General features: G+C 35.7%; 3 protein-coding genes across 4 annotated transcripts; all 3 read right to left on the bottom strand.

The window, feature by feature from the left end:
- Window positions 1-444: 444 nt before the first annotated feature.
- LOC132302633 (protein NRT1/ PTR FAMILY 3.1-like) lies at window positions 445-5,334 on the bottom strand. The gene is made up of 4 exons (XM_059799544.1): window positions 5,090-5,334; window positions 4,731-4,948; window positions 3,508-4,073; window positions 445-1,523 (listed from the first exon to the last, which is right to left on the bottom strand). The coding sequence occupies exons 1-4, from the start codon at window positions 5,214-5,216 to the stop codon at window positions 629-631; spliced, it is 1,806 nt and encodes a 601-aa protein (XP_059655527.1). The 5' UTR covers window positions 5,217-5,334; the 3' UTR covers window positions 445-628.
- A 682-nt stretch (window positions 5,335-6,016) lies between these two features.
- Window positions 6,017-10,336, bottom strand: LOC132302634 (protein NRT1/ PTR FAMILY 3.1-like). Its single transcript, XM_059799545.1, has 4 exons — window positions 10,025-10,336; window positions 9,641-9,858; window positions 8,494-9,056; window positions 6,017-7,108 (listed from the first exon to the last, which is right to left on the bottom strand). The coding sequence occupies exons 1-4, from the start codon at window positions 10,149-10,151 to the stop codon at window positions 6,214-6,216; spliced, it is 1,803 nt and encodes a 600-aa protein (XP_059655528.1). The 5' UTR covers window positions 10,152-10,336; the 3' UTR covers window positions 6,017-6,213.
- A 4,766-nt stretch (window positions 10,337-15,102) lies between these two features.
- LOC132302632 (ubiquitin receptor RAD23d-like) lies at window positions 15,103-23,290 on the bottom strand. Of its 2 annotated transcripts, XM_059799543.1 has the most exons (13): window positions 23,080-23,290; window positions 21,592-21,753; window positions 20,318-20,371; window positions 19,153-19,265; window positions 18,952-19,029; window positions 18,639-18,816; window positions 16,843-16,986; window positions 16,698-16,769; window positions 16,545-16,592; window positions 16,320-16,429; window positions 16,164-16,242; window positions 15,384-15,509; window positions 15,103-15,277 (listed from the first exon to the last, which is right to left on the bottom strand). In XM_059799543.1, exons 1-12 carry the CDS (start codon window positions 23,143-23,145, stop codon window positions 15,393-15,395), a joined length of 1,221 nt encoding a protein of 406 aa, XP_059655526.1. In that variant the 5' UTR covers window positions 23,146-23,290; the 3' UTR covers window positions 15,103-15,277; window positions 15,384-15,392. The 2 variants fall into 2 exon arrangements, with proteins under 2 accessions (XP_059655526.1, XP_059655525.1); XM_059799542.1 differs by having other exon boundaries at window positions 15,103-15,509; window positions 23,080-23,289.
- Window positions 23,291-23,937: the final 647 nt, after the last annotated feature.

The raw sequence follows: 23,937 nt of genomic DNA, 5'->3' as shown, positions 1-23,937 counted from the left end.
CTTACTTGTGGTCTGTAGAGCAGGTCCATTATTCTTTTCCCATTGATGGTTAGAAAAGGATCAATATTGAGACTATTTTGCGTTTAATTATTAGGTCAACCGCTAAAAACATGACAGTGGACTGGGAGCTCAATTCCAGCCAAACTAGGCGAGTCAGTGAACTACGAGTCTACGTCCCAGTTGCTCTTGCCCTGATTGTTTTTGCCTGAGCAATATTGCTCGTGCACTAGGCCAGCCCTTAGGTTTATCCTGAAGTTCCTGAACATGAAGTTCATAAACTATCTAGTCGCTTAACGTTTTGATTCCGGAAAATGGCTGAGAAGACGTCTCGTGTTGATTACTTAAAATAACTGTTTTCTGCGTTGTCATGCTTGAAAACTCATAGCTTTTACCCAGAAATGACCTCTGCTCACCAGAAAATTTTCCCTTTCGAAAATATAGAACTGCCAGAAAATGAAAATGTTATATAGTGCACCAAGGAGGTCACTCCATTCTATCATTATTGTACATAAAAACTAGAATACAGAGTCTCGTGATTGATCTCTACAAATTTACTACTAGAAGATAGAATTGGGACTACAGAAAAAGGACTAACTAGTTTGGACCTAACAATGCCATGAGGGTTCAACTAAGCATGGTCTCCAAGCTCCATTTCCCCTCCTTTGGATTTGCCATCTTCTCTGTTACGGATCTGGATGGGCTTGAAAGTGTAAAACTTTGCACAACACAGGAAGTAAAAAAGATTCACGACTTGCAACGCTGTGATCAACCAGTAGAAATACTCCAACTTTCCCTCATTCAGATTAGTATCCGGAAGCCAATTCGAGCCACCAGGTCCTGCACTGTACTTGTGCACCACTGTAACTAGAAAGGTACTTATATAACTTCCAGCTGCAATGGCCATCCAGAATAATGCAGATGCGGTACTCTTCATGCTCTCGGGTGCCTGATCATAGAAAAACTCCAGATGTCCAATGGACATGAAGGCTTCAGCCATGCCGTGGAGGGCGTACTGTGGCACCAGCCAAAAGACCGATATAGGGATAATGGCATGAGGCCTGTGGGTGAGGCCATGGGCTGAAGCAACACGCTTTCTCTTCACTTCAACAAAGCCGGCTACTAGAGTGGCTAGTACCGAAATGACAAATCCAATGCCCATCCGTTGGAGGAAGGAAATGCCTCGGTCAAGGCCGGTGAACCTACGAGCGATGGGAACGAAGACACGATCGTAAAAAACGATCGTGCTAAGCATGAATGTCATGGTGAACACAGTCATGGAGCCAGCAGGAATCTGGAAGGAGTTTGCGAGATGCCTGTCCATGGTTTTAGCTTGTTGGAGAGAGAAAGTGTTCTGCTGGGCGTAGGCTGTGATGAGGAGGATTCCGGCTGCCCATATCGGCCCCATTCGTATTAGAGATTTTAATTCTTCCACACGATGAACAGTGTTCAGCCTCCATAGATTGGGTTTGGTTGAAGATGTGATATTGTCTTCTTCAGTCACTATGGCTGCCTTGTCAAGGAATCTGTTTGCCACCATAGATTAGGAAAAGCTAGTTTACACATCTCCAAACAAAATGAAGACAATAAATCTTTGAACATGATTCGAAACCAAAAAAAAATAGTCTCTGCATGTAAAGGTAAGATAGTGTACGTCTAGCCTCTTTTCGATTGAAGGTCTAATTCCGAATATTTTATTTTATTTTAAACTATACATCATAATACAAACAAAAAAAATATAAAATGATTCTCTAACCGAATTTGTGATTTGAATTTTTAGCCCACCATCCCTTTGTTAGACTAGTGCAATGGAACATTACAGAAATAATTGACGTCAAATGAGTTGTTTCTGTTGTTACGGGTAGGGTGGGGAGACCTAATGAAGGCCTAAAAGACAAACAAGCATTCATTGGTATCCATTTATAATCGCAAAAATATGATAATTATTGAGAGAGGAATCATTAAAAATAAAAAATAGAAAAAACAGACTTATATGCCATTGTTGACTAGGTCCATCCATCTATTCCAACACAAATGACTGATTCATGCGGACTCCTTACCTGATGGTCCTCGTAGATGTAGCGCAAACTTTTTCTAACTATTAGATTTGACAGTTAATTTTATTAAATTAATTATAAAAGTATATAAAAATATTATTTAGACTCTGTTATGATTTAAAATGCCTTTATAAAGAATATAGAAAATTTTTGTCATTTTTTCAAACAATAATGTTAAATAGATATTTAATATTTTAGCGTTGGTGTAAATTATCCAAAAATGTTTTTGGTATTGGTATAAAAAACGTGAATGAGAGAGAAAGAAAGAGAAAAAAAAAAAAATTTAATCATACAATTTTTTGGGTCCAATATTAAATTTCTATATTAATTAGAATTTATTATAAAACGTGAATAAGAATATAAAAAGGGAGGAAAAAAATATAAACCTTTGGGGTCCAATATTAAATTTATGTATCAATTAGAATTTAACGGAACGAATAAGGAGAGAGAAAAGAGAAAAAAAGAAAAAAAGAAGAAGAAGTTATTTTATAATATAAATATTTGAGTCCTAATATAAAAATCGAAACGAGTGGGATATATAAATCTTTAAGACCTAATATAAATTTTTATATTTATTAGAGTTTAACAATATTAAAAAATAATTATAATATAACTTAATATAAGAAAATTTTAAAATTTTAAAACCTTCCTATTAGCTGACCTTAAGCACTGCCGAAGTCACCTAAGACTTGAGCCGTTCGCCCACCATTGTATGGTCTCCATCACTCTAACATATTTATATATATATATATATATAGAGAGAGAGAGAGAGAGAGAGAGAGAGAGAGAGAGTATGGATAAGGACACAATAAGGACACATCCATGTGCTTCAAGAAATTTCATTTGATTAAGTTATTAAAAATAATACATATTAAATACAAACTATGTTTAAATATCTATTTTTTTATTTTTATTTTTATTTTTTATTCTTTTGGTTCTATGATTCCCGGATTCTTTTATTTAGTTTTGGATATATATCTCCAAATTCTTTAATACTAGGAAAAGGGTTGAAGAGGAAATAAATACAAAGGAGACAGAGATGATACAAGGAAGGAAAGGAAAATAAGAACTATGATTCATCTTTCGTTCTAATTTTTATTGAACCAAAAATAGACGAAAGAAAGGAGGGAAAACAAATGAACTATTATAAAAATTTTAAATTAAATATTATTTTAAATTATACAAATTTAATCATAAATAATAGTAGATATAATGATAAAAATAATTAAAACTTTTTATTTCTTTCTCTCAAAACAAATATAGTAAATTATGAGGTTATTCTCTTTTATTTTATCTAACAGAACAAAAAGAAGAAAATGCATAATATTTTCTATAAATATTATCCATATCCTAAGTTTGTGTCTTCACTCTTCTCCCATTTACTGTCAAATGATTGCTAAGCTCACACAAACACAAAATCTGGAAATTAGACAGAGACATGAGAGGGACTTACTTCATATGCTTAGTGTGAAGAAGCTTCCCTGCAACAGAAATGGGTGCATCAAGCTCCTCATTCTCGTAGAGCGATTTCGGATCAGAAACCATACGGAGATTTCTCTTCTTGAACGCGGCCACACACACTTGCACCAATCGCGTAAATGGGCTCCCTGCAGGGTTTAGATTTCGATACAAAGGGTATCCAATTATGAATGCTATCACCGACAGAGCCATTGCTATAGCTGGAACTCCGAGTCCCCATCCCCATCCGATGGTGTCCTGAATGTAAACGATCACTGTCACAGCCACGAGCATGGATGCCCCCATGCAGAAGTAGTACCAGTTGAAGAACTTCCACGTCCTAGTCTTTTGCTTTGGATCTGTTTCGTCGAACTGGTCTGCCCCAAATGCCACCACACACGGCCGGATTCCACCCGACCCCAACGCCGTCAGCAGCAGCGATATGTAGAGGATGGCCAGTTGACCGGAACTGGCCTCTTGGCACACTTGCTGCTGCTCACCTTTACATGGCGGTGGCCTCAACTTTGGTAGTACTGCAGATATGATTAAGCAAATCATCCCCTAATTACAAGAAAAATAAATTAGTAAAAATGAAGGGTCTTTGAATATTAATTCAATGGGTAATATTGTCCAAAGATTTTCTAATTGCTTTAAGAGTTTAATTAAATTTGGATCTAATAATAAAAACTATGTTACAGTATGTCAAACCGGTCTCCACAAGCATAGAATTGACTGCAGTGAAACAAATATTCAAATACAAGTCTTCTACTCCTCCTACTAGGAAGTTAATTATTAAAAAATTCTAATGTTGTTTTGTTTAATCTTGATGTTCTTCCATGAGGAAAGCAATTGAAAACCTACCAAAAAAAATAATAAATAAATAAAGAAGAAGAGGAATAAGTATAAGAAAGTCTCTGTTTCTTTACTTGAGCAAAGAGAGAGAGAGAGTCACCAACTATTTGATATATGATGGAATTAAAATATATTCATGATGTTCTTCCATGAGGTAAGCAATTCTAAACCTACCCAAAATAATTAAATGAATGAATAAATAAAGAAGAAGAAGAGCAGGAAGAAAAGAGGTAATCTGTACTCTGTTTTTTTTTTTTTTTTTTTTTTAATTCGGAAAAAAAAAAAAAAAAAAAAAACACCGTATATTGAGCAGGAAAAAAAAAGTATATTGAGTTACTTGAGCAAAGAGAGAAAGAGAGTCTCAACTATTTGGTATATCATGGAAGCAATTGTTATGGTCCAGAACCGGCCAGCATATGCATCGGCGATGAAGGCGCCGAGCAAGGGTGTCAAGCTTGCAGTCCCCCCAAAGTTGGTTAGTGTGTTGGCTGCTTTGGTTATTGGCATATGAAGCTGCTGTGTCAAGTAGCTGATCATATTAGTGGAAAAACCTACCACAGCCAACTTCTCACAAACCTCATTTGCTGCACAAACACACAGTAAAAGACCATCACAACCAAAACAAAAAGCTCCAAAGATCCAAAACACTAAATATATCTTGGCAAAATATGTGTGAATGTATTGTTTTGAAAATCTCATAGTTCGAGCACAAAATTAAAGCTTACCAAAGATGAAGGGCATGGTGATCAATCCACCCTTTATTTTTCCCACATGGCCGCCTTTCTTCTCCATCATTGCCATCTTCTTGAAACAGTCTGGCTTATGTGCTTTAAATGGCCCCCAAAACCCCATTATTTATAAGCTGCATGGAGGTTTTAACACACTAACTAATGTCTGTAATTTGTAAATATATTGAGTGATTAATTTATAGCCACAAATAAGAAGAATTACATGATTTGGATAAGTGAGAGTGAAACTCTGTTAAAAAGTAGTAGTGTTGTATCATATGAGAGGTTTGGAGGAGAGACAAATAATGTTATTTCACTATTTTTTTAGGTTGTATGCTTGCGTTTTGTGAGATGTGATCTGAGAGACAGCCAAGGGGTCCATTGGCTGGACTTTTCTTCATAAATATGGGGATATTTTTTTGAAAAAAACACAAAAAACAAAAGCAATTACTATGATATGCATTCTAAGGAGGTGAATCTTAGGAAAATTCAGTGTGACCAAACAGAGTCTTGACACGAACACAATTTGGAATTCATTTTTTCTCCTTGCTATTATTGCCACTTGCTTTGCAACCATACAAGAGAAATAAATATTGTGACCATGATATATATATATATATATATATAAGAAACGTGGGAAAATAGTTAACAAAAAGGAGATGATATGCAGAGTTGTTTGGGCAACTTGCTAGCCACAAATTCTTTGTTTTTCTTGATAATGTTCATATACCATAAATGTGTAGTTCCAATTGTTTGTGGGGTCTCAATGTGTGTGTTCCAACAATTCACTTATGGATTGTTCTCGTCATGGTTTGCATTCGCGGTGTAACGAATTCAGACAAATATCGATGTAAATCGGCCGAAGAGGATGGTTCATGAAGGTGTGTAATGGTATAGGATCCTTAAAAAAGGGTTACGAACTGATTATTACGTCAACAAAAAAATTTTCACATTCGATAATATAGAAATGCCGGTAAATGAAAATGTTATGTAGCACCAGGGAGGTCACTCCATTCTATCATTATTGTACATAAAAACTAGAATACACAGTCTCCTGATTGATCTCTACAAATTTGACTACAGAAAAAAAAAGGACTAACTAGTTTGCCATGAGGGTTCAACTAAACATGGTCTCCAAGCTCGATTTCCCCTCCTTTGGATTTGCCATCTTCTCTATTATGGATCTGGACGGGCTTGAAAGTGTAAAACTTTGCACAACACAGGTAGTAAAAAAGATTGATGACTTGCAATGCTGTGATCAACCAGTAGAAGTACTCCAACTTTCCCTCATTCAGATTAGTATCCGGAAGCCAATTCGAGCCACCAGGTCCTGCACTGTACTTGTGCACCGCTGTAACCAGAAAGGTGCTTAAATAACTTCCAGCTGCAATGGCCATCCAGAATAATGCAGACGCGGTACTCTTCATGCTCTCGGGTGCCTGATCATAGAAAAACTCCAGATGTCCGATGGACATGAAGGCTTCAGCCATGCCGTGGAGGGCGTACTGTGGCACCAGCCAAAAGACCGATATAGGGATAATGGCATGAGGCCTGTTGGTGAGGCCATAGGTTGAAGCAACACGCTTTCTCTTCACTTCAACAAAGCCGGCTACTAGAGTGGCTAGTACCGAAATGACAAATCCAATGCCCATCCGTTGGAGGAAGGTAATGCCTCGGTCAAGGCCGGTGAACCTACGAGCGATGGGAACGAAGACACGATCGTAGAAAACGATGGTGCTGAGCATGAATGTCATGGTGAACACAGTCATGGAGCCAGCAGGAATCTGGAAGGAGTTTGCGAGATGCCTGTCCATGGTTTTAGCTTGTTGGAGAGAGAAAGTGTTCTGCTGGGCGTAGGCTGTGATGAGGAGGATTCCGGCTGCCCATATCGGCCCCATTCGTATCACAGATTTTAATTCTTCCACACGATGAACAGTGTTCAGCCTCCATAGATTGGGGGATGAAGATGATGTGATATTGTCTTCTTCAGTCACTATGGCTGCCTTGTCAAGGAATCTGTTTGCCACCATAGATTAGGAAAAGCTAGTGTACGCATTTCCGAGCAAAATTAAGACAACAAATATTTCAACGTCATGAATTAGAAATAAGAAAACAGTCATTACATTTAAAAAAAAAGATAGTGTACATATAAAATTCTGCATTGATGGAAGTCTCCAACTTGAATTAATTATTTTATTTTAAACTATACATCATAGGGTCTCAATAGTAAATACAAACAAAAAAAATTATTCTGGAACTGAATTTGTGATTTGAATTTTTAGCCGACCATTCCTTGTTAGACTTAGACTAGTGCAATGTATATGACAAAAATAATTGACGTCAAATGAGTTGTTTCTGTTGTTGGCGGTAGGGTGGGGTGATCTAATGAAGGCCTAAAAGACAAAACAATCATTTATTGGTATCCATTTAGAATTGCAAAAATATGATAATTATTGAGAGAGAGGAATCATTAAAAATAAAAAATACAAAAAACAGACTTATATTATATGTCACTGTTGACCAGGTCCATCTACCTATTCCAACACAAGTGATTGATTCACGAGGACTCCATACTTGATGATCGGGCCTCATAGAGGTAGTGCCCACCATTGTATGGTCTCCATCACTCTACCATGCTCTCAAAATATGGATAAGGACAAATCCAGATAAGCTTACAGATTTTCTAAAGATTCAAGAAATTTCATTTGATTAAGTTATAAAAAAAAAAAAAATACATATTAAATACAAACTATGCTATACATATTTTTTTTCTATGATTCCCTAGATTCTTTTATTTAGTTTTAGATATATATTTTGTTGGTTATAAAAAACAGTCATGTTGCTTTCCAAATTCCTTAATGCTGTGTTTGGTAATAAGGAAGGAAGAGAGATGAAGTAAAAATGAAAGAAATGAATGAATTTTGGTAGAGATGATAAAAAGAAGGAAGAAAAAATAGGAAGGACGATCCATCCTTTATCTTTTACAAATTTTCATCCGTCCAAAAATAAATAGAAGAACAGAGGAAAAACAAATGAGTTATTATAGAAATTTTAAATTAAATACTATCTTAAATTATAGAAATTTTAAATTACAGTACTATCCTCTATAAATTATAATATTATAAATATGATTAGATATAATAGTAAAAAAATTAAAACTTTTTATTTTCTTCTCCCAAAACTAACATAACAAATTATGAATTTATTTTCTTCTTTTCTAAGAATGTCTCATCTATCCCTTCTTCTCTCCCTTCTAGTTTTTTTATTTCCTACCAACAAAGCATAAAGAGAACCAATATTAATTATCCATATCCTAAGTTTATCCTAAGTTTATGTTTTCACTCTTCTCCCATTTACTGTCAAATGATTGCTAAGCTCCCACCGACATGAGAGAGACTTACTTCATATGCTTAGTGTGAAGAAGCTTCCCTGCAACAGAAATGGATGCATCAAGCTCCTCATTCTCGTAGAGCAATTTCTGATCAGAAACCATCTGGAGATTTCTCTTCTTGAACGCGGCCACACACACTTGCACCAATCGCGTAAATGGGCTCCCTGCAGGGTCTAGATTTCGATACAAAGGGTATCCAATTATGAATGCTATCACCGACAGAGCCATTGCTATGGCTGGAACTCCGAGTCCCCATCCCCATCCAATGTTGTCCTGAATGTAGACGATCACGGTCACCGCCACGAGTATGGATGCTCCCATGCAGAAGTAGTACCAGTTGAAGAACTTCCACGTCTTAGTCTTTTGCTTTGAATCTGTCTCGTCGAACTGGTCTGCCCCAAATGCCACCACACACGGCCGGATTCCGCCGGACCCCAACGCCGTCAGCAGCAGCGATATGTAGAGGATAGCCAGTTGACCGGAACTGGCCTCTTGGCACACTTGCTGCTGGCCTTTACATGGCGGTGGCCTCAACTTTGGTAGCACTGCAGATATGATTAAGCAAATCATCCCCTAATTACAAGAAAAATAAATTAGTAAGAATATTAATTCATGTGTATTGTCAAATATTTTCTAATTGTTTTAAGAGTTTAATTAAATTTGGATCTAATAATAAAATCTATGTTACAGTATGTCAAACCGGTCTCCACAGAACTGACAGTGAAACAAATATTCAAATATATACTAGTCTTCTACTCCTAGTACTAGGAAGTTAATTATTGAAAAAAAATTAACGTTGTTTTGTTTAATCTTGATGTTCTTCCATGAGGAAAGCAATTGAAAACCTACCAAATAAATAAATAAAGAAAAAGAGGAATAAAAATAAGAAAGGGGTAAGCTGTCTATGTCTGTTTCTTTACTTGAGCAAAGAGAGAAAGAGAGTCACCAACTGTTTGACATATAATGGAACTAATATATAATCATGATGTTCTTCTATGAGGTAAGCAATTCTAAACCTACCCAAAATAATTAAATGAATAAAGAAGAAGAAGAGCAGGAATAAAAGAGCTAAGCTGTTCTCTGTTTTTGTTTTGTTTTGTTTTTTTTTCCCTAAAAAAAAATAAAAATGTATCCACAGGGAGAGAGAGAGTCTCAACTATTTGGTATATCATGGAAGCAACTGTTATGGTCCAGAACCGGCCAGCATATGCATCGGCGATGAAGGCACCGATCAAGGGTGTCAAGCTTGCAGTCCCACCAAAGTTGGTGAGTGTGTTGGCTGCTTTGGTTAATGGCATATGAAGCTGCTCTGTCAAGTAGCTGATCATATTAGTGCTAAAACCTACCACTGCCAACTTCTCACAACCCTCATTTGCTGCATACAAACACAAACACACAGTAAAAGACCATCACAACCAAAACAAAAGCTCCATAGATCCAAAACACTATCAGTACTGTACAATAAATATATGTTGGCAAAATATGTGTGTGAATGTATTGTTTTGAAAATCTCGTAGTTCGAGCACAAAATTAAAGCTTACCGAAGATGAAGGGCATGGTGATCAATCCGCCCTTTGTTCTTCCCACAGGGCTGCCTTTCTTCTCCACCATTGCCATCTTCTTGAAACGGTGTGGCTGATGTGCTTTAAATGGCCCCCAAAACCCCATTATTTATAAGCTGCATGGAGGTTTTAACACACTAACTAATGTCTGTAATTTGTAAATATGTGACTAACATTTGAGTGATTAATTTATGGCGACAAATAAGAAGAATTACATGATTTGGATAAGAGAGAGTGAAACTATGTTAAAAAAGTGGTGGTTGTATAGTAGTATTGTATCAGATCAGAGGTTAGGAGGAGAGACAAATAATGTTATTTTCACTATTTTTTTGGGTTGTATTCTTGTGTTGTGTGACATGTGATCTGAAAGACAGCCAAGGGGTCCATTCTAAGGAGGTGAATCTTAGGCAAATTCAATGTGACAAACAGAGTCTTGACAGGAGCACTTTTTGGAATTCATTTTTTTTTCTTTCTATTATTGCCACTTGCTTTGCAACCATACAAGAGAAATAAATATTGTAACCATGATATATATATATGAAATGTGGGAAAATAGTTAACAAAAAGGAGATGATATGCACAGTTGTTTGGGCAACTTGCTAGCCACAAATTCTTCTTTTTGTTGATAATGTTCATATACCATAAAAGTGTTGTTCAATTTGTTTGGGGTTTCTCAATGTGTGTGTTCCAATAATTTACTTTTAAGTAGGATCGTGATGTAACGAATTCGGGTGAATATTAATATAAATAAGCTGAAGGAATCGGTTCATAGAAGTGTGTAACGATATCAAACCCTTAAAAAAATGTTACGAATCGGTTGTTATGGCGAACCAAGGTTCTAATCGGTAAGAAATCGGTTGTTATGGCGAACCAAGGTTCTAATCTGTCGTTGTCCAAAATTACACCGGAAACAATAATATCTTTCTTTTTTGGAATGGATTCTTTTGCTCATACCCTAATTCAAACACTTCCTCTCCTCTTTAATGATCGGGAGGTTATATAACTGAGCTAAAAACCCCATGGTTCAAATTAAAAGAAGAATCGAAAGTAGTACTTCAAGATAATTCTATGATTTGCTTTGTGAAAAAAAATAATAATAAAAAAATAAAATAAAAATCCTTTAAATTTCACCTAGCAGAAGGTAATACCTTACCTATATACTACCGTGGAACCAAAAGCCAGCAAATTAAGTAATAATCAAGTTTCAATTTTGATATTAGTTAAGATGAGTCAATTTTGTTGCCTATAAAGTTAGTTAGCTTGTCAGAATTCACAAGTAAAATATATGTAACATCTATCATATGTATATTTTATATTTAAAACTAAATATTTAAATCAAGTATGTTAAAGTTCTTTGGACTATTAATGGCATAAAAATGATTGGCACTTGAAAATATGTGTTTAATTGCTGGCTCATGGCTGGAATCATTTTACATTCAATGATTTTACAAAGGCATGAATAGTTATCAATGACATTTTTAATAAAAGAGGGTAAAGTTGATCTGCCTACTCTCATATGAAGTTACACCCTTATTTAGCATAATCCAACATGCAAAAGACTTTATAAAATGGTTGGCATAATTGATTAAAAAAGTCAAATTTTTTTTTAGTTGGTACTCAAATAAATGTCTCTACCGAAATTTGAACCCTTAAATTTATTTTAAAAAGTAGGAGTTTGGTATCGCTAAGCCACTGACGTGTTAATATAAAAAAACTAATTTCTTATCTTAGTTCTCTCATGATAAAATAATAATAATAATAATAATCAATTTGCAACAGGACATTTAAACCAACAATATCTGTAGATTCAATTCAATTTCCCTTTAACTTGACCTTTTTAAATTCATAGTTTTTAGAACTAGAAATTCTACCTTTTCACGTAGGTTTGTATATATGGGTTATACACTAAGGCCCGCAAATTGGAGAGTATCTTGGTAATTTTTGTATTTGTTATGTTCTGCGAAGTTATTTATTTATTTTGAACTTTCTGTATCCGTTGTTATTTTGATCATCATAGTGAAATCCCTGCAACTTTTGAACGTAATCTTAATTTTGGATGAACTAAGTAAAATTTGTGTATTTGATCCATTTTTCTACTTAGTTCCGTAACATGCAAAGACCTGGTATAGGACCAGTGGGGCATCCGTCGCCAGTAATTTTTTTTTTTATATTTATATTACTACCTATATTTTTTGCTATATTTTTAATAATGCCCCACTCAATTTGTAAAAAAATCCCACTTTATATTCTTGTCCCACTTATTATTTTTAATTCAAAAGATAATCATCTCAACCGCCCCGCCCCCACATTCTTGACAATCTAATTCTCTTAAACACACTCATATTCTCACAATGTATTCTTGCATTCATAGTATTCTAGGAAGCACAAACATAACTAGGAGGTCAAAGAATTTGTATTTTATACCGACTTATGTGAGATGAGAAAAGGATTGGTAACGCAGACAAGCTATACACATTAAATTTTTATATTTACTATTTTATTTTTTAAAAAATTAGTCTTCATATGTTTTTTTCTTCAACATCTCTGAAAAAAAATTCTTAATCTATCACTATCAACATGTATATGAGCTCAATTAATCGAGCTCAACATATGATGGCAACATGTATTCATAGCCGTCATATGTTGTCCTACACATATGCTATTACAGTAAAAGACTCGTAATTAAAGATGTTGATCCCATTCAAAACTAATTGGTGATATAACAAACCAAAAACTAATCATGTTCCGAAGTTATTGAATATCTTTAATCACAAGTCTTTTACTGCAATAGCATATGTATAGGACAACAGATGACGGCTATGATCGCCCACATGGTTGGTAAAAATTATCCCTCACCGTCCATAAGATTAAACAAATGCCAAGGATTGAATTTTCCGTTTTCAAGTTATGAATTTTATGCATCTATTCTTTGTTTTGCTTTGTTGCTGTCCTTTCTGTCGAGTTTTTATTTTTCAGCTCGGTGGAGTTATTATGGTGTTACCAGAAAATCTAAATCTTGTAATTGGACTTTAGTGGCCTGTTAATATTTGGTTCTTGACTTATACGATTTGTGATTATATGAACCTGGTTGGAAATGACGTGAGAGGTGACACAAAAGTGGGTCCAACTCTGCTCTGCGACAATGACATTTAACCATAGATCACCGTGACACGTGTCCAACTTTATTCGGTGCCCATCTAGATTTGAATCTGGTCACTGATTGGGACTTCTTGACATTTCACACTTCTTTCTCTCTCGACTCATTGGGGACCAACCCTGACTTACCAAATGACAATATCCTAATCTTGATTACCATTTTGACCTAAAATTTTGAAATTCTAATAGTAATTCACTACTGGGGACGAAGTATGGAGAAATTAAAGGTCTTCATATTATATTTTTTGGCTAATTTCTTTTATTTATTTTTCTTTGACAGTTTATTTATTTATTTATTTTTTAAAGAGTGTTAACTAAACTGAACCATATGATCTATGATCATTTAATAATTTAAAAATTGGTAAGAGAATATACACTACTGGTTCATATGATCTATGATCATTTAATAATTTAAAAATTGGTAAGAGAATATACACTACTGGGGACGAAGTATGGAGAAATTAAAGGTCTTCGTATTATATTTTTTGGCTAATTTATTAAAGGTCTTCGTATTAAAGAGTGTTAATTAAACTGAACCATATGATCTAGGATCATTTAATAATTTAAAGATCGATGAGAGAATATACGTGACGAGCTATTCGGCTATTCAAATCTTCTTTAGAGTGACACTTTGTGCTTATTGTTGACGGAACTTCAAAACATATCATGATTCATGACCTTTAGAAAAGAGATATTGGGTTACTAATGAGCATAACGCGGACAAAGGTCTAACCAGAAACCTAGTCTTTTTAGGTGAGATCTTGTGGGGGCAGAGGATGATATCATGAAAAATCATACATTTTGGAACAATACATTCATCTATTTTTCTTACTTTTGGCTCATTCGTTAGCCTATAAATCATTGTTAAAAAGTAAGTTCTTCATATTAATCATGCTTTTATGACTAGAAACAAAAATAGGCAGTAAAGGGAAATGAGAAAAGACACTGGAAGATTTTAATTCAAGAAAGGTTGAGCAAGTCTCTCTCGTCTTGCTTGAACTGGTAGTAACAAATTTCTGACCTAATAGTCTTTAGCCGATATTCCTGACCTAATACTCTAGCTGAGATTCCTAACCGAGGGAATTCTATCCCTTGGATGGATTAAATAAGACCAAATAATCTTATCCAATATATGAATGATAGAAATCCCTCTAATAGGATTCTCAGCTAGACTACTTAGGTCCGAATAGCATTGTCGTATCTCTCAAATAGGATTCTTAGCTAGACTACTAGGTCTGAATAGCATTGTTGTGCTAGGACCAATTAAGATGATGAGCCTGTATCATAATTGGCAAAATGATTTAGATAAAGGAACATAATTTTAAAACTAACCATATTTTCAGTAAAATATGTAACCATCCACCACCACCTACACCAGATTCAACCCCACAAGCTCAGCCAGTAAAGCAAGCATATTTTAAATTCACACGCTTGTACTGATTAGCAACAAAAATCAATTCGAGTCCCAACACCATTCCCATGCCAAAGTGCATAACTCAAATAAGAGTTGCTCATCAGTTTCTCACTTTATATTCCTTCCAACTCAAAACATGAGGGGGGAGAATTCAACCACCATAACAAGATGATTAGTGATATTGTGGCGGAAAAATTAGGCATCATACTTGGACCGAATACAAATGATTGGACATTAATGCAACAGATAAGGAAGTGGAGGGTCCCACTTTCTTATATTTGGCATGCATTAACTAATTAAAAGTAGTAGGTCAAGAAATTCTACCAAACAACTCGGCTTTGAAATCATTTCCTAACAAGATCATATAGAACCTAAGAGTTCCAAATTCTAACCATTTCAACAACCTTGTATAAACCGGAAATCCGGAATCTCCAATAGGTGTGGCGTAAATCATAACCAAAAAGTTCCAAGCATTGGTAAAACAAAATTTAATGAACTGCCACGAGTATTGTGTATATAGATACCATTATATGTTCCTAACAAAGGCGGTGGAAGAAAACAAGGGTAGAAGCATGAGAAAGTTACACCCTCACATTTTATCTCCTCTCCAGCACTCAATGTCATAAAAACCCCAAACCATGAGTTGGGTCCGAGTATATGCACTACGAAAAAAAGAGAAATAAGACGATAAAAAATACCATATGAGAGAGAGAGAGAGAGAGAGAGAGAGAGAGAAACGAAAAACAGAGGGAGAGAACGTTGTTCCACCTTTACACATCACTCATCAAACTCATGCATGTGATCTAAAAGGTAGTTGGCTGCCAATTCTTCATTCTTGTTGCAAGCAAAGAACACCTCCAATACAATTGCTCGATCAAACCCCATTGCTTCCAGCTAAAAAGGGAAGGATTATCAGCAATGTAAGAAACAATTCCAAACCAATACTGCCATATTTAACTACTATCAACTATGACCTAATTTTTTGAGCCTTAACAAATAATATCAAAGCAAAAAAAAAAAAAAAAATTGAAGCTGAGGGAAGGATCACCAATCTTCAATTCCAGGCCACAATCTATCATTTAAGGGTACTGGAAATCTCTGAGGCTGTGTTTGGCGGCATGGAATTGGAGTCTTGAAATTAAAATTGGTGGGAATTGAAGAAAATTTTGGTTCAATTTTCTTAGTTGCTTTTCTCCAATTACAAAGCTCCAATTCTATGTCTGCCAAACATAGCATGATTGTTTTTCATTCACATTGAGATTAGCACTGTGTTCATCTTGGAGACTAAAAGGATTTTAAATGTGTTGTAAGAGACTGCCGGAAAAAACATTTCTAAGAGCTGCTCAATTGGGCTATATTAAATTTGAAGTTTTGATCACACAGACATTCACACATCTAACCCAAGAGTCAAACTCTTCAGAGAACAGCAACTAATAACTATTGTCCTCCCATATGATAATTAGCTACTTACGAGGAAGAACAGGGATGGTAAGCATGTGAATCACATGCACTCAACAAAATTAAGAGCTCGGGAGGGGCAGAACTTACACGTTCTATGGCTTCATGCTCCTCGGGTGTAACTGTTATAGCCTGGGGCATTGCCGAAGAAAGCTGCTCCAGTATGTTCCTAATACCACAATGCTAGTAAATTAGAATAGCGAACATTCTGAATTACTAGTTCAGAAAGTGTAGAACTGAACATACCCCTCTCCACCTTCAACAGGTTCATTGATCAGACGAACAAAATCAGACTGATGCTCTTGAATAAGCCTCAATAGCTGAGGATTTTGCTTCCCTAGCTCTTGAAGCATGGACTGCAAACAAGAAGAGAATGACGGAGGCCCTTAAACTAAAATATAAATATATACACATATAACTGTTATATTAACAAATAAGATCTGTAAGTGTTGGGGAGTGGTGGTGAAGAACCTGCAACATTTGTGGATTGGACTGCACCATAGCTCTTAAGGCTTGGAACTGAAACAAAACAGAAGTTAAATAATGAGAGAGAGAGAGAGAGAGAGAGAGAGAGAGAGAGAGAGAGAGAGAGAGAGAGAGAGAGGGAGGGAGGGAGGTACAAACCTGTTGATTGTTGCGCAGAAAATCAAGGGTGCCTGCACCAGCAGCAGCATCTGAACCCATGTTGGGGAGACCCTATTGCCAGAAAATACAAGTCCATCACCGAAAGATTTACAACAATAATTATTAATGACCATAAAACACCTACCTGCGGAAAGAGATCCAACGGATTTGCATTTGGTCCACTTGAAGGAACATGTGCTGGTTGTGCTGGCTGAGCTGGAGGGTTTGCAGCCTCCCCACCTGCCGGGGCTCGGGCCACAGGCGGAACCTCAGCTTGCTCAGGAATACCCTGAAATAAATATTAAATAATATTCAAATGCTAAAATGTAAAGATGGATGTTCTTGATAGAATTAGAATTGTAGATAAAATGAGAGAAAAACATTAGGATGATAGTGCCAAGAAGACCACTAAATGCAACAGTAAGGAATAGTGACATGTCTAACATTGAGGGTAATGCTAGGTATAAAGTTAGTAAGAAATGATAGGGTAACATGTGTTTTGACTGACACTATTTTCTTGGTTATAACAGAATGTAGGATTCATGTAATTCACCCCAAGTAGTTGGGAAAAGGTTTGTTGAGTTGAGTTGAGTTGAGAAGAGCCACGATATAAAAGATACTCATTAGTCTAACACACACAGTCATACACACACAAAAACATTAAAATAAGAGAATTTAAATTACTCTTCTAAGAAAATAAGCTTAGAATGAATTTATTGTTGCTCTCTCATCGGGCACTATTGAAGAGATATTGACCAAAAAGAGATAGTACTAAAATATCAAAACGAGAAAAAGATCATGAACAATAAAGCACATAAATTGCTGGCATGGAATTGATTCCCAATTTGGTGAGAGACATGGAATCACAAGGGGATTGTTAGAGGGACAAAGAGTTTGCTTTAATTGTCAAAATTATGACCAGATTCAGTATAGATTACTCTTCTTATGAAAATTAGTCCCAGATGCTCATTCGCAAAATTCAATGCAATGTCTAAAGGCAAGACAAACACCTGTGTAGCAACAAGAACCTTCCTCTGCTAATACTAAATAATAAATCCCTGATTTCAACTAAAGGTCATGAATATTTTTTTTTCATCGGCAAGAAACACACGCACACCACTCACACACCCACTTTGCCCCTTTGGGGACTCGAACCCATCACCATCCACTTTGGAAGGTAGATGAGATACCGCTAGGCCACAAGGCCCTTGGTCTAAAGGTCATGAATTCCAATAAACAAAATTGTTTAATACTTGTATCATGCAATGGATACACATGCAATAAAGGGAAACCATTATTACCATCTTCAGATTAACCAACCAACAGTCTGACATCATACCACCGATAATGAGAATGAAGTAAATGAAAGATAAAAACTCGCAAATATGATAATAAGAGTTACTATGTTCACTTCTATTTGTTCGAATAAGGGAAAATGTAACTTAAAAAAGAGAGAACTGATCTCTTTCTTCATGATATCATTTGTAACACTTCATGCTCTCTAGGCATATACATTACGGACTATGTTGACAGTTACATATTAATATTTTTTAGATTCATAGCCACAACTCAAAGCATGAATATATATCACAAACACAACATGATAAAACATCACCAGAATAAAAAAGGTCAATTATTTGCTATAACGTTTAATGTAATATACACAACCATATGATAGACTCACATCTTCCTCCCTCTTAGATATATATATATATATATATATATATATATATATATATATTTTAGAACAACTGAACTCTTGTTTCATTTTTTTTTCTTAATAATTTTCCAGATATGAATAAGAAAGCTTGCACTGTTAATTGTACCAAGCTCTAAAAGAATTATAGTGGCAGATTAATGACAGAATGCTTAATCCAACTGAAGGCTGGCAAAACTGTACTTCCCAAGTGTATGACATATACAAAAAGTGAAAACACTTACAGAATATAAATATTCAACAGCTCTCTCTGGGTTGTTGTAAGCAGCGCGGAGTGCACGCACAACAGTATCCCTGTCCCAAGTCCCTCCACCCATATCGAGAATTTGCTGAATCGCACCTTCAAGATTGTTTCCAGCAACCAGATTTGATGCTGCTTGGTCATAGACAACAGCTTGTGGCCTGGTTGAACAAGCATTATTGGATATTGAAAAAGGAACCAAAGCAGAAATTCTCTACTGTATAAACTGATAACAATAGAAAATATGGGACCAAAATTCGTGCTCTTTACAAGTTAAAGAAAAAGAAAATACTCACGCAGCACTAACTGAAGATGCAGGAGCTGTTGCGGATGCTGGAGCTGTTGCAGGTGCAGGTCCCGGAACACCAGATGGTCTGTAAAGTACAGATAAAATCATGACCTAATAAAAAGACAGAAAAGACAACAAAAGAAGGGAAAACAACATGCACAAGAAAAATATATACGCATCTTTGATTTCATGGAAAATTTAAGCTTACAGTGTCGTCGTTACAGAAGGTTGAGAGGCTGCTGGTGCTGGTGCTGGTGCTGGTGCTGGAGCTGGAGCTGGAGCTGGTGCTGAACTAGGAGGTGAGGAACTTGTCTGTGGTGCCTAAACGGCGGAGAGAACTGTTAGACCCATTCTTACTTGACAATCTCCCAAAAAAAAAAATATCACTCAGAGAGGGAGGGGGGAGAGAGAGAGAGACAAAACTATGGAGGAAATCAAACAGAAGAGCTGAAAAGACATCACCCTATGAATCAATCTTAGATACAACAACTTGATTAATCATAAGCACATGTACATTCCATGCACTAAGCTCTGTAGAACAAATTTGGTATGTTGATGGACAAAATTCACAAAACTAGTAATGTAATTAGACCGATCTTAATAGTAATTTGAAAGATACCTTCTTTTTGACCCTGAAACCCCAGTCCAGTTCACAGTGCAAATAAAATTGAAGCCACAACTGACCTAGACCACAAATGTTAGACCACCCCATCTCACTGACAATAAGAGATCCACTATTGAACAATTTGATTTCACCAATTGACCAAGTGCCTATATTTCATAGATCACCATCATTTATTCCTTTGAATCAGTATCAGCATTCTGTACACTACCGAAACAATAAAAACCACTCTAATTCACTATATAGAACAGAACTAACGTGAATGTTTCAATACAATTTAGTATGAACTTATTATCACCACAGGCCCACTTATTTTGAGCAAAGCAAGAATTAGAACTCCTCATGCTTTTCAACTACCATGCTTACACCCATGTGTCAAAATTTATGGTTGCACATGTCAAAGTTTGTAGTTGCATGGTAAATGGATTTAAACTTAATACTGTAAAAAAAAGCACAAAATTTGCCAGGAGTCAAAATCCCTTATTCTCAGACTCAGGGCTTAATAAAGGCAGATCTTTAAGGCCACATTTGGATGTGTAGATACAAGGCCCGAATAGAATAGGACATCTCTAGATGCAATAAAAGCCACTGGTTTAATATACTAATCCTGCTATTGGATTCAGATAATGCTGAATTATAAGGATGACTCTTTAAAAGAAAACCACAATATTACTTGACAAGGAGGAGCATACAATTCAGTACCGGACAAAAACTTTGTTGAGTTCAGATCATGCAAAAAAAGCTGTCTTACCTTAGTCGTAAGTGCAGTTGATGTGGTTGAACCTTCACTTGGTGAACTCTTATTCTAGCATTTTTGGGGAAAAGAATAAATTCAGTACCAGACAAAAAAATGTGAACATCATGCATGGAAACATACACACACCCTTAAAATAAAATAAGAAGAAGGGGCGCCGGGGGGGGGGGGGGGGGGGGGGGGGGGGGGGGGGGGGGGGTGTGTATTTAAAAAAAATTTAATGTCCAAGTAATCATTATAATATGTTGAAAAGTAAGACAGATGTACACAAAAAAATTCTCTTGCACAAGAGGAAGTCATTTGGTTAATGAAATCCAAGGAAAAAATGTAATACCCAAGGATGAACCTAGGAATTATGTTCAGGAGGGCACAATGTAATAAATAAAAAAATGAGGGGGAGCAATTTTAAAGAATTATACATACAAAAATGGAATTTTTTTAAAGTTGAGGGAGGGGGAAACATGCACCAACCCCCCCCCCCCCCCCCCCCCCCCCCCCCCGGGAGGCCCATTGGCTCCGTCCAGGGTAATACACATTAAGCCTAAATGTCTAATATTTATTAATTTCTGTTTCACCACAATTATCAATTATCAGTATTTGTGCACAAAATGAGAATGTTGTAGCCTCCCCTATTACTCCACTTCCATAAAGAAGCTATTTTCCTTTCTAATATTCAAGCAAACATGTTTAGATTGGGCCCAACTGACAATTCAAGTGGGCAAAACCCTTTTCAGTTTTAGCTATTGGCCTTCCTCTTGAACCAGTAATTATCTGTGGTTACTCGTCCTTGTCTCATTCCGTCCATAGGCACCATTAACATGAATGAAAAACTAAGCCATATGAACAATCAACACTTCTGATTGCGAAGTTATGTGCCAACACTGAAAATAGTAACAAGCTGGAAATTTTAGGCAGACATTACATGTCTAATAAATTTATGAAATATCACCAGATTATTGGTCATTTTACACCTTGAATTAAGCTAAAACAATAAAGGGACTCTTTTGCATACACAAAGAATCTGAAGGAAATCTATAATTATAATTATCAATCATCAAGCTGAACAAGGCCCTGTAAACAATGGCCATCAAGAACAATTGGAAAATAATATGTTGAGACAGGAAAACTTGAAAAAGCATATAAAATCAACTCCAGCTTAAGTCAATTCCCTGAAGAAATATAATGGAAATACTCCACTAATATTCAAACCATAAAAACAATTTCTACCTTTGATAACATTTTTTATTTATTTTGATAAGTAAAATTTCTACCTTTGATAACATGATGACAACAAAACTGTTTTCAGCAACCTGATTTTCTTCTAGTGTTGTGCCGTCTTTAAGAACCTTTCCCTGATGAATAAGCATCTGTTGTGCAACAGGGTACACATCTTGTCCTTGAACGGTTTCTATATTTTTCTTCACATCAGCAACCTGGTGTATACGGTCATTAGTTTCAACTGACATAGTCAGTTAATATTCACAAAACATGTGTAGAAAAAGAGGTGCCCACGAAAATAATGTGGATAAAAAATAGAAGCAAGAACAATTGTAAACAAAAAAAAAAAGAAAAATGATTTGAAACATAACAAACAATTCAAGGGCTTGTATCCACATGATAACATAAAACAACATAAAACCTGATTAAACTCTATACATTTTCCAAATGAAGATGAAAGCATACGCAAAACCTAGGTTCCTAGTCACTACCAAAATTGAAGGAGCTCCCTGTCTCACATCCTCTAAAATGTGGCTGCACATACTATGCATGTGCCCTCTATGTGGATGGATTTTATTTTTATACACATCATCTGTGTGTGTATGATTTCTAGGTGTAATATAATTCCGAACTAAGTTCATGCTAATCTATTTGTTATTCTAATAACTTTTTATTGATTAACATTTAAAAAAAAAAAAAAAAAAAACTCTTTCAATAACCACCTGTGGTGTAGATGCCTCAAGTTATTTAGAATTGAATATACTTGTTGGCATCAGCGCCCTTGAAATACAATTGACATCTCTTGACATAGTAGTGTTCTTTAATTGTTTTCTACACCATTCACTAGCAACTCATAATGCATAGTCCTGAAAAACTCCCAAAACACCATAACCAATTTTCTACATCCGAATTGGAGTCCATAAAAATTAATATATTATGATCTATACGTGGAATTTGATGGAATTAGCAACAAAGACGGACATAATTCAGAAATACAAGTAGCTGGCTGTGTGGCATAATGGCATTACAAATGACAGATGTTAGAATGTCTTGGGTCCAGACAAAGAGGGAAATTTTAGGTCATATAAGCAACTACGCCCTCAATGAAACTATCATATGAAACAAACATATAAAAAAATGAAGACTTTGTCACTAATGGGAAGTCAATGCATGAATTTCGGATTCAATTATCCCAAATAATTTTTTTTTTTTTTTTTATCTTCTTTGAGGGGAGGCTTGGTATAAATAATCACTTCAGTAACAGCTTCCCAACCTCAATTTCACATCCAAACTCCCCTTAACTACATAGCAAAGCAATTGGAGTAACTATATCGATCATAGACAAAACCTAAATTCACACACACAGACACACATACAGATGCACAAAAATAGAATTAAGCATCCGCTCATAATCTTTATTCTAATTCATAAGACACCTAGAAAAACTTGATTCTTGATCAATTTGAGAGTAAAATAAAGAATAGATATATAAGATAATATATGTAAAATAATTATATAATTAAGCAACAAAAAAGACGAACCGTGTCTTCAGGTTTCACTTCGATTTCGAAGTTAGTTCCCTTTAGAGTCTTTACGAAAATCTTCATTGTTAGGTATAGTGTATTCGAAGGCCACCAGTACGATCTCGATTTCTCCGGCGATGCCTCTCGATTCAACCGCCAATACCTAGAGAGAGAAAGTAGAGAGAAAGCAGGAGGAGAAGAATAGAGAGAAAACCCGATGGCACAAGCAAGAGATCACGAAGTTTATACCTCACCGCTCTTGCAGTATACCCCAAAGGAAACTATAATATCCACGCGCTAATATGGAGGTGTAAAAGACGCGCTAAAGCACAAGAAGACCTTACTAGCTTTGGGAGAGATTTCAGGAAACCAATTATATAAATGGGGGCAGAATGTGGGCTGTTTTGATAAATTTGGTGAGTTTTTGAGGCGATTTCGGAGAAGGGTTGTCTCACCCCCACACGGAATATACTTTAAATTTATTAAATAACCCTTGTATATTACTGAATATATTAAGTTGAGTTATATACATGTATCACATGATGAAACCCTAGTCTTCATTTCTTTTCTCGTTTTTAAATCTTATTAAAAAAAAAAATTACGAGTAAAGATGACAAAAATTCTCACCCCAACCCGTACCGTTGGGGATAGTTTTAGGGAACCAATTATGTAAAGGGGATGGGGTTGTTTTGAAAAATCTGACAAGTTTTGGGGCGATTAGAGGAATGAAAAAATTAAAATGGAATGGGGATGGGGATTCCCACCCCAAACTGCCTCATTCTCATCCTTAAGTACACATCGTAGAGATAATAACCCTAGAAAAATGTTGCCAAATGATTTATGTATTGTTGATTGGCAAGACTCGAATACAGGTTC

This window comes from Cornus florida, unplaced genomic scaffold, assembly GCF_030987335.1.
Source record: "Cornus florida cultivar Cherokee Brave unplaced genomic scaffold, ASM3098733v1 CherokeeBrave_3.0.0_Hap2_Chr04, whole genome shotgun sequence".
Classification (NCBI taxonomy): Eukaryota; Viridiplantae; Streptophyta; class Magnoliopsida; order Cornales; family Cornaceae; genus Cornus; species Cornus florida.
The sequence above is the reverse complement of the archived record's forward strand: the minus strand, read 5'-3'. Positions and strand labels throughout refer to the sequence as shown.